General features: G+C 33.3%; 1 protein-coding gene across 2 annotated transcripts in view; it reads left to right on the top strand.

Moving 5' to 3' along the window:
• The window catches only part of mboat1 (membrane bound O-acyltransferase domain containing 1), a 70,693-nt gene that overhangs the window by 15,410 nt on the left and 42,972 nt on the right, over positions 1 to 12,311 (top strand). Inside the window, exons 11-19 of one of the 2 annotated variants that reach the window (XM_088601016.1) lie at positions 5,098 to 5,180; positions 6,021 to 6,076; positions 6,734 to 6,819; positions 7,781 to 7,880; positions 8,571 to 8,686; positions 9,646 to 9,686; positions 10,186 to 10,264; positions 10,665 to 10,722; positions 11,534 to 11,665. In XM_088601016.1, the coding sequence (XP_088457142.1) occupies positions 5,098 to 5,180; positions 6,021 to 6,076; positions 6,734 to 6,819; positions 7,781 to 7,880; positions 8,571 to 8,686; positions 9,646 to 9,686; positions 10,186 to 10,264; positions 10,665 to 10,722; positions 11,534 to 11,665 (751 nt within the window). Of the gene's footprint in view, positions 1 to 290; positions 443 to 1,153; positions 3,172 to 5,097; positions 5,181 to 6,020; positions 6,077 to 6,733; positions 6,820 to 7,780; positions 7,881 to 8,570; positions 8,687 to 9,645; positions 9,687 to 10,185; positions 10,265 to 10,664; positions 10,723 to 11,533; positions 11,666 to 12,311 lie in introns of those variants that run through there. The other variant, XM_088601015.1, reaches the window with a different exon arrangement.

Genomic DNA, 12,311 nt, shown 5'->3' with positions numbered 1-12,311 from the left:
TCCTAACAGTAATGTTACACTGGCTAAAGCTCTTAATGCTTTTTTCTAAAGGCTTATTGGCTCTGTGCAGCTCTCATTTGATTGCCTTATAAACTTTGATGAACAGTGACTCATACAGAGCACATACTGTACAGTATAACATGGAACTGCTAAAAAATAAAATGGACGCTTTAAACCACTGTTGTGAAAGAAGTTCCTGATGCTGGTTTTGTTAATATTTCATTCTGTCTTTTTGCATATCTTTTAATTTCATATCATTCATCAATTTTCCATTCTGTCTGTGCATTCAGGTGCGTAAAAACTTTAGGCATTACTTCCTTTCCTCATGGACTATCAAGATTATGTATGACATACTCACTTGGGCAGTAACCCAGCTGGCAGTCTGTTACACTGTAATGCCATTTCTATTGCTGGCAGTGGAGCCTACACTTACATTCTACAAGTAAGATAATATTTTAAATCACAGTTTTAAAGTAACTACTGTCTTTTTATTGTTATATACAGTATGTAGGTTGGTAAAAACATGCATCCTTATGGGCTAATGTAGATTCTAATCTGTTCCATTTACCAACAGGTAAAACAGGTAATTTCTCAGAGATGTTATCGACAAAGTGTGTGCATGTCTGTGTCTGTGTCTCTTTATGCCCTGCAATGGGCCGGTGTCCTGTCCAGGGTGTGTCCTGCCTCGCGCCTGTTGCTTGCTGGGATAGGCTCCGCCTCACCCACGACCCTGAATTGGATGAAATGGTTAGAAAATGTATGGATGAGTGAATGTTATCAACCATAAGGCTTTCATTACTATTTAGAGATTTTTAGCAAATGTTTGTTTATGGTACTTTGTGTGCTATGCTAAATTTTAAGATATTGTAGTTGTACTTTTACACACTGCATAAGTAGGAAATTTAGCATCCAGTATACTGTTTATTGTAAATTCACCTGGCATTCAGGCACCTGGCATTTAAAGAAAAAATCATTTTAAAAATTAGAAATGCATTTAAATGGACAGATTTGAAAATACTGCAAAAGGAAAAAGCCAACATCCATAACCCACTTTTATTTTAATCTGAATCGGTTGAAGATTCTAAGTAACTTAAGAGTGTTTTCTTTTATGCCTTGTTTATACTTTTTTTTTAAAATCTCTTTTCTCTTGTAGGTCAATGTACTTTCACTTTCATATCATACCTAGCCTTATAGTACTGATTTTGCCCATCAAACACAGAAACATGGAGCAGAAGTCACATCCTTCTCACAATTCTAATAACAACATAAAATACAATTGATGCGTTCACCTAAAAATGGGCAGAAGGTACAGTATCCTTGCAAATGATGGCCAAGGTAATTGTACGTAAAGTGGACATTTAGAGGACCTATATTGGTGGTATGGTAGTGATGTGCCTGGGATCTATCAACACTTCTGTTCTGTCTATTCAGCTAACAGACTGAGCTGGAAGTTGAGGATCTGAAATGAACAGGAGAAGAGAAATCAAGCCTCTATTTGTGGGTCAAAACCATTAAATACTATGCAGTTAAAACAATGAATATTATTTTAAAATCAGTTCTATACCAAAAAGTACAATAAGACCTATGTGTCTGGCAGGGAAAAGTGTTTACAAACTAAATGTGTATTAGGAGGTATGTCAGCAGCAGCAACCATAAAAGGTCTTTGTGTATGCATGGTGCATGGTGCTCTCCAGGGTTTGTTCTGTGTCAGCTGTGCATTTTAACTTGAGATCAGATGGATTGAAAACTCCAGCCACAGAATACATGAGTTATCTTTAACTAAGTGCTCTACAACAGAAGATACCATTTTTAGTTCATTTTAGTGGTGATTTCTTAAAAAGAGCCGTTTCAATGCATTGAAATACATGAGTGTTCCCAATGTATTCCTTAAAATGGCTGGTGATTTTTGGAACTGTTATCAGCATTCCCAGTGTAAGCCAACAGTTGAACATTTGTATGAGTAAAAGGCATTTTACTACTTTAACTGATTCTGTTGCTTGTAAATGCTCGCAATGACACAAAATTTCCTAACTTTGCCTGCATAAATGTCTAAATAAAAAGTGAATTGAAGTTATAATAAACATCTATCTCTATGAATGTGTTCTAAAATCACTGATGTAATAACATTTTTACTGTATTGTGTTTGCAGTATTTTAATATAATCTGAATTTTAATAACTTAGTGTGTGGTTTTCATTTCCCAGTTTCGAATGTCATGGAAAGTTCATAGTTGCAGCTGTTTTTTGTATTTGAAATATAGTTTGTTTTCAGATCTTAGAGTTAAGCTTATAAGGACAAAGTTGAATCCCCACTGTTCATCCTAAATCATACTGAATCTGTCAGCTGAACAGTCTGTCAGATGGGAAGCTAAAGGGTTGAATAAGATGATCTCTTCTGTGGCATGTTCAGTTACTGTGCTGTAAGTGTCAAATTGGAATGTTTTCAATATCAATTAATGTTTAATGGGATTTACATAAGGTTTGCATTGGGCATTTGGAAATCCACATCATTTACATTAATATTGATGTTGGATTATATGTTTTTTTATATGAAATGTGTTTTCTGCTCTGCTTATTTTTCACAAACTTACTGGTATTTTTTCTTGAGTCTGTATTAACCATTTCAGACTATGTAATAGTACACTATTGATACAGTATATGATATGCATGCATATACAGTATGTTGCAAAAAAGTCTATAAACCCTCTTTCCTCTTTTATGTGCACAAATTTCATGCTGATATTATTAACACTTAAATATATGAATATGTACTGTGTGTACTGCATTTGATACTTTTGTCAGCAGTTATAACCTTCAATTACAACTGCTGTGTAAACTATGTGCATTTGAAAGTGTTAAGTAATTTATGAATGTCAAGTTGCTGATTGTTCAAAAACATTTCAACAGAATGTGCTTAACTTCCGAATCACACACCTTTTTCATGAAACAATATTTCAATAAAGTTGAAAAATAAAAAATCTGTTTATTGTGCATGCTCTTATTCATAATCTCAAATTCTGTAGTCAGTTCTATATATTCTGCTGTTCATAACTTGTGAATTTTATATAAGCTGTTTCAGCACCATTTGATGTTACTGGCAAGACAGTGATTTATTATGCACATGATTTATTATGTTATTTAATAATTAAACTGGAATTTTTAACTGGCAATAATTGAACAGTTTTAACTGGCATTTATTATGCAGTTGTTACCCCCACATTTTATGTTGTTGATTGAAACACATGATGCTAAACTGAGTGAAAAGGAATGAGGTATCACCCATGTTAAGCAAATATAGTATAAGGTGAGAACATACAGTACTGGACACAAATGAATTCAAAGGTCACACATGAAGCAGACCTGGAAAAAGAATCAATTTCAGATATTTAGTCAAATCATTTTGCACCACAACTCTACTGGACACAACTCAAGTGATTATACATGCATTTTAAACTATAGTCTATAGTCTATAGTCTATAGATATAAGTCTATAGATATAAACTTTGAAATCAAAATATTTTGATATATTGAGGATTTTCAGAGATGAACAGTTGGAGGAGCTCTAGACTTCTGCTTTAAATATTTGTGCGATGTGTTTTTCTCTTCTTTCTTTCCGTACTTGATTTACTTTGTCTTCCTTATATTATGTTATGAATGCTTTTTTTTGTCTGTTTTTGCCTCTGGGAATATTATTACTTTTAGAATATACTGTTTGGAAGAAATACTATTGAAACATAAACCAGTCAAGACTTTGTTTGGGGATAGAGCTTCTCTGCTGGTCACTGCAGTGCAGGTTCATTTTTACTTGTGTCATCTCAGGTTCTTTGAAGTCATTGTGTAGTCTTATTAAAGATTTAACTTCAGTACTTTCTAGTGCATTGTTGGGGTCACTGCAAGGAAGCTGATGTGTCCATCAGTCATTCTGAACTGTAATGATACAGACCTTTTGTGTTAAGGAGGTGGAATTTCCAGACTGGCCAGAGTAGCACTGTTTGCATATACAGTAAATTACCACTTTGAAAAACGAGTGCCTGAATTTCCATATTATTTGAATCATCTGCTGCAATAGAACAGTTGAAAACACAACCAAACACGGGTTGAGTGAATGTTGAAAGTGATTATTTCCTGTTGCAGTATTATGACAAATATTATGACGTTATTAAGCACCATAATTTACAAAATATTTAAGTATGCTGTGGTGATACATGTAATGTTATGTTCAATTTTAGAATAAAACTATTGTTCCCAACCCATCTACTTCATAAAATACAATTAAAGTAATAAAATTGTGATACCTTTAATAATTTACTTGATTCTAAATCTTTTTTAAAGATATTAGATCTGGTGGGAACATGAACAATTTGAATAAATTAATACTAAAACCTTTTTTATGTCAGTAGTTGGTGTAATTGAATGGATTTTTTAGGTCCATCTATTAATGGTTTTACCAGCAGACGTTTACTATAAATTACATTCCTGGAATAGGGAATGTGTTGATAATTTGTCCAAATAAATTAAAAGAGGAAAATTATGTTTGTCACAACTGCATTCATCAGGTGTTAATAAGGTACCATATACAGTATAGTATCTATTATATTATATATAGATACACTGTATATAGTATATGAAGTAGTTCAAGTAGAGAGCTGCGTCAGCATGCATAGGCTGCAAAGGAACAGGTAACGGGCTTATTCCATGCCATTTCGGCCATGGAGCCTTCTTGTTGTGTTTCCTTTCTTTTCTTTTCAGCATGGAATAAACCCGTTACCTGTTCCTTTATAGTATATTAATGCATTCCCACATACAATAAGTTTCTTATTACATGTATAAATACATACAGTATAATGTATATGTATTTATAAAATCCTTTAACATCCCAACTCTGCTTGTCCTCTTGGGTGTCTCTTTCATGCTAACTCTTCCTGGTGTGTCATGTGTTCATTCTTTTTTGGGAATTTGCATAAAATGTTCCATTTAGATGCAATCATTTTTGTCTGTTCAGGCATTTGACTCGACATTGCTTCAATGATTATTGTCTTTTATTAGCTCTGGATAATTTCTCTTTTTTATGTTTGTGTAAAATCTTAAATCATACAAAGAATAATGTCACTCAGAGTTCACGTGCAGAAAGTGACAGATCTCTATGGAAAAGGAAGAAGACTGGTTCAGATGAAATTCAGAGGTGGGGTTTCAACAATTTTCAAAAAGCTGGTACATTTTCTATAAAAACATGTTTAGTGGCAATAATGGACAGTTAGGTTTTACATATTTTGTATGTGTTTGCATCTACTTATGCTATTATAAAGCTTTTAAAATGTCACAAAAACTGAGTATTTTAAAAGCTTAAAATGTGAGATACATTTTGTTAGTGAGGAAGTGATTGATCTTATATCTTCTTAAATACCTTTCAAATGTATAGATTTTCCCATTTAAAACCATGCCTTTTAAGTTAAAGAATTTCTAGAATACAGGTACATGTGAATATGTATAAAACATCATTCACTGATTTAAACTCTTTAAACAGTCACAATCCAAACTCTTTTTTTGCTGATGTGTTTTGTACTAAATACATTGCTCTTTGAATCAGAATTTCTTATGGAAATGTAATATATTTTACTTAGGGCTTATTCTTTCACTAACAGCAACATTACTCCAACATTATCATTCACATATTGGTATGAGTTGTGTCTTCACAAAAATTACAACAAATGTTTTTTTTTATATGGAAAGGTAAATGAGTTAATAAGATGATCACTTTTCTGGTTTGTTCACTTACCACACTGTAGAGTAAATGTCAAATTTGAAGGTCTTCAGTATCAATAAATAATGCTTTTCCTATTTGTTGTCTTTAACCATAGACACTAAAGAATACTGCTGACCTCTTAAAGCTCTATGAGGATTGCAAGAGACAAAACATTTATATTCTCTCATTTTTGTTATTGTTAGCAATACTCTTTTAACAGTCATCATTAAGTTGTTAAAATAATGTGCAGTTACAGTATCTAACTTTTTAATTCTGAAGGTTTTTCTGCAAAGTCAGAGCCTCTGTATTGTGGAAGCGAAGCTTATTTTGATGAGGTAGGCCATTTTCATTTTGATGTTGTTTTTAATTGGTTGTAATAATAATCTTGACATTTTTTGTTACCTTTTCGTTTTGTTTAAGATTTTACAGGTAGGCAAGGATTTATGTAATTCATTGAGTAGAATTTGCAACATACCAATGTATAGTACCAATACCAGAGTATAGCAATTGGATTATCTTTACCACAAATATTGCAGACCTATTATTGGTATGAATTGCAGATTCATATGATATTGATATGAAATGCAGATTTACAGCAGATTCCAATATATCAGACAAGCTTTGTGTCTCTATACAACCTTCTTCAATACCTGCTGACAAGCTGATTTCCAGAAATTTCCAAGGCTTTGTGAGAGAATCAAAAACATTAGAAGGTTACATTTACAGCATTAATTCATACAGTACATTATGCACACCACAGTTTGTACATGTTCAGAATAAGTGTTATAGTATGTAATATCAATATCAGTATCAATACTGATTATACACTACATTAATTCATATTTAAATATTGAAAAAATCCAGTAAACTCCTGAATTTCTTTGTTAAATCAACATTTACATGTACAGTAGATTTAAAAAGAGTATAAATATATTTGGAAGCATGTTCTTATAATATTTTGATGCACTGTGTCTGGTCTGGAAATCTTTTAGATATTTTCCTGGCCAAACTGTGGCTCAATTGAGGAAGATGATTACCTGACTGTGGAACTTTTTGAGTACAGTAAACTGAAGCGAAGGTAAGACTTTCTTAGGTAATCCAAAGAGTTAAGGTACTTCGACCTTAAGACAAGCTACAAAGGGTGAATGTTTTGTATACTGAAGAATATTGAAAAAAAAATCTGATTTAATATATCAAGTGAAGCTGTTTCCGGGGTATGAGAATTGATGGACAGTTTGAATCATGGCAGGATTTTATAAACCCATTGGTTTTGCTAAGGAAAAGTGGCAGCAGATCATTTGCTCGATTCTTTTGGTGTGATTGCCTTTTTCTTCACGAACAAATGTTTATTTTCTTGAACACAAATACAATACAAAATGGAAATAGGCATTCCCTACCCTTGTCAAATAGCCCCCCCCATGTTTCTATTTTAGGACCTCTGAAATGTGGTTAAATACCTTTCTAGAACCCCCATACAGCAAGGATTAGATTGTACCAACAAATCACTATACCAGCTGCTGTCCCAGCACCACTATGGGACTCCTCCACCTCAACATGGCACCATGGATCCCTGCAGTTTTAAGTTCCATATAAATACTATCAAAATAAGAAAGGGTTCTTCATGTAAGTAGAAGGATTTTAGAGGCTTCCAGTTCTGCACCAACAACTTTTCGCCTGCAGTCCAAACAGACAGCCAGGTTTCTACCACTGCAAGAGGTCCATATTACAGTCCCTCTCCTAGGATAGGTACTAAACCTAAACAAGAAATATCCCTGTTTAAACCCCTGGACCAGCAGGAAAAGCCCTGTTTTCAGAACATGATTTCTGCACTTTCTCAAAATGTGCAAAAATGTGCACACAACACCCTCCTGACAGGAAGTACAGAGAATTTGTGAAGCTTAACCATAAAATATCATCCAGAAAGAGTTAACTGCACTTTGTGAAGGTCAATTCAGAGGATTATTGGGAGGTTATGATTTTTTCTTTCTGTAATTCTTGTAAAAAAAGCTCTTCCATTTTGTTTTTCTCTTTCATCTCAGGTGCATTGGATCAGTCAATGTTGTTTTGCAACAGGCAATTGCAAATAGTAACACCTGTGTTAAAGAGATGCTGGTAGACAAGAACCACCTGGCTCTTGGGGTATGTATTCATCCAGAATGTTTCTAAATCATCCTGCAGTACCTTCAACGGAGAATGTAAATCTGGAGATTAAGTCATAATTCATTGAAACACTTTGATAAAACCTGTGTGGGGAGGATGTGTGGTAATATATGATGCTTTCAATCACTTGCACTAACAGAATAATTCACCGCAAGCTGATGTGATTTTTAATAAAGCTCACTGACAAAAGAAATCTCCTTAAAAGCTTTCGAAAATAAGGTTATGTTCTTAAACACTTAACTGACTCTAACCTTGGTCTTCCTGACCTGATTTAACATTAGACAGTATTAGATTAGAGGTGATCAAAATATACCTAATAATGAATTATTTCAGATTAAAAATGAATAGTAAAAAATACAAGGAGAGTTTACATGGTAATGGTACGGTATGTTTCTTTTGCCGTATTAGGTTTAACTCTCAATAAGGTTGAAATGGCCCTCTGCCAAAACATTTTTTCAAATCTTAGCTATTTTTAATACAGGTTTTTTAAATAATGAAATTTGATTCTTTTTTTTTTATGAAGATACGCCAGGCTGGCCTAACTTAAGTGTTGTTCTGTTCTCTTCATGTTATATTGTTCATACAAGACAAAATGATGATGGTGAATTCCATATCATTGAGCTGATGTGAGCTTTCACAATTTTTCTTATATCTGTTTTCTGTTACTAGATTACTATGTACCTTGAAATAATCTACATAGCTGAGAACCCTATGAAAGTACAATGGAAAGATGAAGACTTTGAGTACAGTGAAGATGAAAAGATGAAAATTGTGCAAGACAAAGGGTAAAAGTGTTTTACATAGTGGGAAATGCTATATATACTAATTGGTCATAATTCACAGTTTCACTAATTATGTCTTTCCTTATTTAGTAGAACATTATTGTGTTAAAAAATTCAGCAATTACATTTGTACTTTCTCTGCTGTAACAGGAGGTGGGGTATATATTCAAAATCTGAGCCTAAATAAAGATCAACAAGTACAATCTGAATACTAAAGCTGGCCTTAGTGGCTTCATATTATTACACTACTGACATCAACATGGTGCTTTTGCCCTATAGAAATCTTAACGTTTCTTCATCAAATGAGACACAAAACATTAACTAGTGCCACGGGCTCATCAGTATCAAAGATGATATTGAGTCCCAGTGTTAAAATTTTGTATGGGTTCCTGCATCAGATTCCAGCAACTATGATAATTGTAAATATATAAATAGGTCTTCCTTGATGCCCAGCTACATTTGCAGTCATTGTCCTTGCTGTGGTGAAGCATATCCTTCCTCAATCATTACACATTGTGGTCCATGTCTGGGTTGATCACAGGCGCTTCCTCTCATTTAGAAGCATGGCTGGAGACAAGTAATGGTTAATGGATGAGTCTTGAATGCCCTAATAACTGCATGCTTTGCTGTTATTTCTTTGCTACAGATGACCAAAGAATGCAACAATAGAGCAATGAATGAGTATATGCGGTGTTAAAATTAAATATTACAAAACTGCTTTCTCCAAGTCCTATAGTGCAGACAGTTCTTGTTTGGATGGTATTCAATTATTGCTATTATGTACTTCATGTTTTGCAATGTGCTAAAACCAAAAACTGGAATGAGAAATGTTAACAGAAATCAGTCTGAGGGAGTTAACTATTGTTCTTAATGCCCACCCTAACCTGGCAGAGAGTTCATTCTGTTATGCTCTGCATAATATTCATACACTTACAGTATAGTGTATTATTATTATTTTGTAGAAATCACGGGAAAGAATTTGGAATATTTTCAGATAATAATGGTGAGTAATTTATTTTTCACTCAGATCTTTCTTTAAAAATAGTGTTCTTTCAACATTCCTGCAAAATAATGGTTTCTAAATTAGCCATCTAGCAAACCCAAAAATGTTTTATCTTATGCACATTACGTTTAGCAGATGTCTCATTCACAAGATAACATACTGCATCACTTTGTCAATGTGCAATGGCTCTCTATGAATGTTTTTGCCTAGAGAAATTACATTTAGATTATACAGCTGTTTACTGCCAGAGTCCTCTGCACTCAAATCAGCTGGTAGCTGTTTTCTCTATGCTGCCTATCTTATAATCATTGGGATGCTGAACATATCCTGTGCTTTTTTATTCTATGATTCATTTTAAATGACTCTGAAATGGCACTCACTCTTAGAAGGCACTTTATAATACAAAAATTGATTCATTGAACTTATAAAGATACCACATGCTGCTAAGGTCAGTTCAGTTCCTTCTGCACTGATCGGATATTGTTTTGCTTCCTTTTAGAGGAGACTGAGAAGGATGTGCCTGAGGTGCAGTCAGAAGTGTTTAACGTCTACAGGAGACTGAGGGAACAGAAGAGAGAGTATGTTCGCATGAAAACAACTGGTCTCTCTTTTTAATTGCTGTAAGATTACATTATAGTACCTGCAATAGTAATACAGTATATCAGCTTTAATGCAGGTTTGGTACTATTTTAAAATTCCATGCATTTGTAAAGCAATTTGTTTTTCATAAACATAATGTTTTATGTTGAAGAGTCAACTTTTTGTTATACTGTATATATTGATCTGAAATTCTATTTTCATTTCCCCAAAACATGCATCATTTTTAATTAAAAGTTTTAAAGGCTTGAATTGAATAAAATAAAATTGTTGATAATAACAGACATTTTACTTTAAGAATCACAAACAGTTTATAAAAGAATAAATGGATTCCCATTTCTAATAAATAAACTAGATTTTGCTTTTGCTTTTTCCCTTTAGTCGTCTCAAGCTGATTGAAAGAAAAGATCAGACTCTTTTTAGGCCACAAAATTTCCAGGTCAGTTTCTTCAGAAAACCATATTTACAGTATGGATTATTTTCCATAGTGTGCCATTAATTTGCACCCATGTTTGGTTCTGACCTCTTTTTGTTTCTTATTTACATTTAAGAGATGCTTTAGCACTTCTGATATCATCTGGCAACATTAGTCTGATTTTAACAGTAAGAGTAGCAAGGGTACAAAAGTCTTGCTGGTTTGTACTTATAAAGTGTTATTATGATTGCAAAAGGTGAACTATGGTAGTCTTTTTAGCCATGATATAGATGTGTGCTTATATATTAATATATACATTAATTATGAACTCTTTTGAATTAGCTTATGTCTCATTGACATGACATAAAGGTCATAACTGCGGTCTAATGTCAGTGATGCAATGAAAATGAAATAGCCAAATATAAACTATTAAAGTTATTAAAATGTATAGATTAAAGCAAAAAATATATAAAAAAGAATAAACCAGGATGAAGAATTCCCAAAGGCTGCGTCCTTGATCCTTAAATACTGAAATAATACAAAGCAGTCTTGGAACCCTCATCTTAATCTCCTTAAAATGTCTTTATCCCTTTAAAGATAACCTAGCCTGGAGTACCTTTTCTCGTTTCAGTTATTTGAACACTTACTTCACCAAACATTTTAGAATCAATGTCTCTCTGAGGCAGGCACTTCTTTGACTGATCAAGAAAAACACATTTCTTTAATTTTGAAGCCCTTCAGTTAATCAGACTCCAATCTACCAGTCAGCAATTTTACTTGTACACTCACAGGTTGTTATTGCAGCTAATATTTTTCCCTCCTGTGCCCTGTGAAGTTTAATATAACAGTGCATGAAGCCAGGCAGCTGAGTGGAATAAACATCGATCCTGTTGTATACATTGACATTGATGGGAAGAAAAGGCACACAAGCACTCAAAAGTCCACCAATTGCCCAGAATACAATGCGGTACTGTGTTATCTCTCCTGATATTTGTTTGGTTTTCATAGGCTTTGTGATGTTTTGTTAAAGCAGTAATGTGCAAAACGGAGTCTCCCATATGCTGTCATTCACTATTGATCCATTGTCAGAATTATTTGTCTAAAATGACATATAATTACTGATCAGCTTAAAAACAAAATTAAAGTAACCAAAAACAAAAATAATTTATAACAGGAGTCAGGCAGTAAAGATACTATCAATGTGATTTGAGAAGAATTAATAAACAGTAATGTGGAAATTGAGTATGTGCATTGAATTAACAATATAAAGAGATTTGAAGGTAGATTATGATCAATAAATTTATTCCTTCTATGATTCCAGACACCATAGTGGTGATATGAGTTCATAAAAAAGAGACTGGTGATGGGATTGAAAGCAGCCTGATCTATGAATGTGCTGTAATTTCACATGCTAGGAGCATAAACAGAAACTTAATAGTGTTAATGTTAGCTAAGAAAGACTTGAGCTTTAAACTATATCAGTTTATTAATAATCACTCCTTGTTTAGGTACATGTCAGCCAACATCAAAGTGTCTTAATTTGCCTTTGCTTTTATGATGCTTTTTAATTATTTTTGGTCTGGGCTACTGTTGTAGGATTTAGTATTGTAATA

The sequence above is a fragment of the Lepisosteus platostomus genome, chromosome 12 (assembly GCF_059453375.1).
Source record: "Lepisosteus platostomus isolate fLepPlt1 chromosome 12, fLepPlt1.hap1, whole genome shotgun sequence".
NCBI classification, from domain to species: Eukaryota; Metazoa; Chordata; class Actinopteri; order Semionotiformes; family Lepisosteidae; genus Lepisosteus; species Lepisosteus platostomus.
Note: the sequence above shows the minus strand (reverse complement) of the source record. Positions and strands in the feature narration are given on the sequence as shown.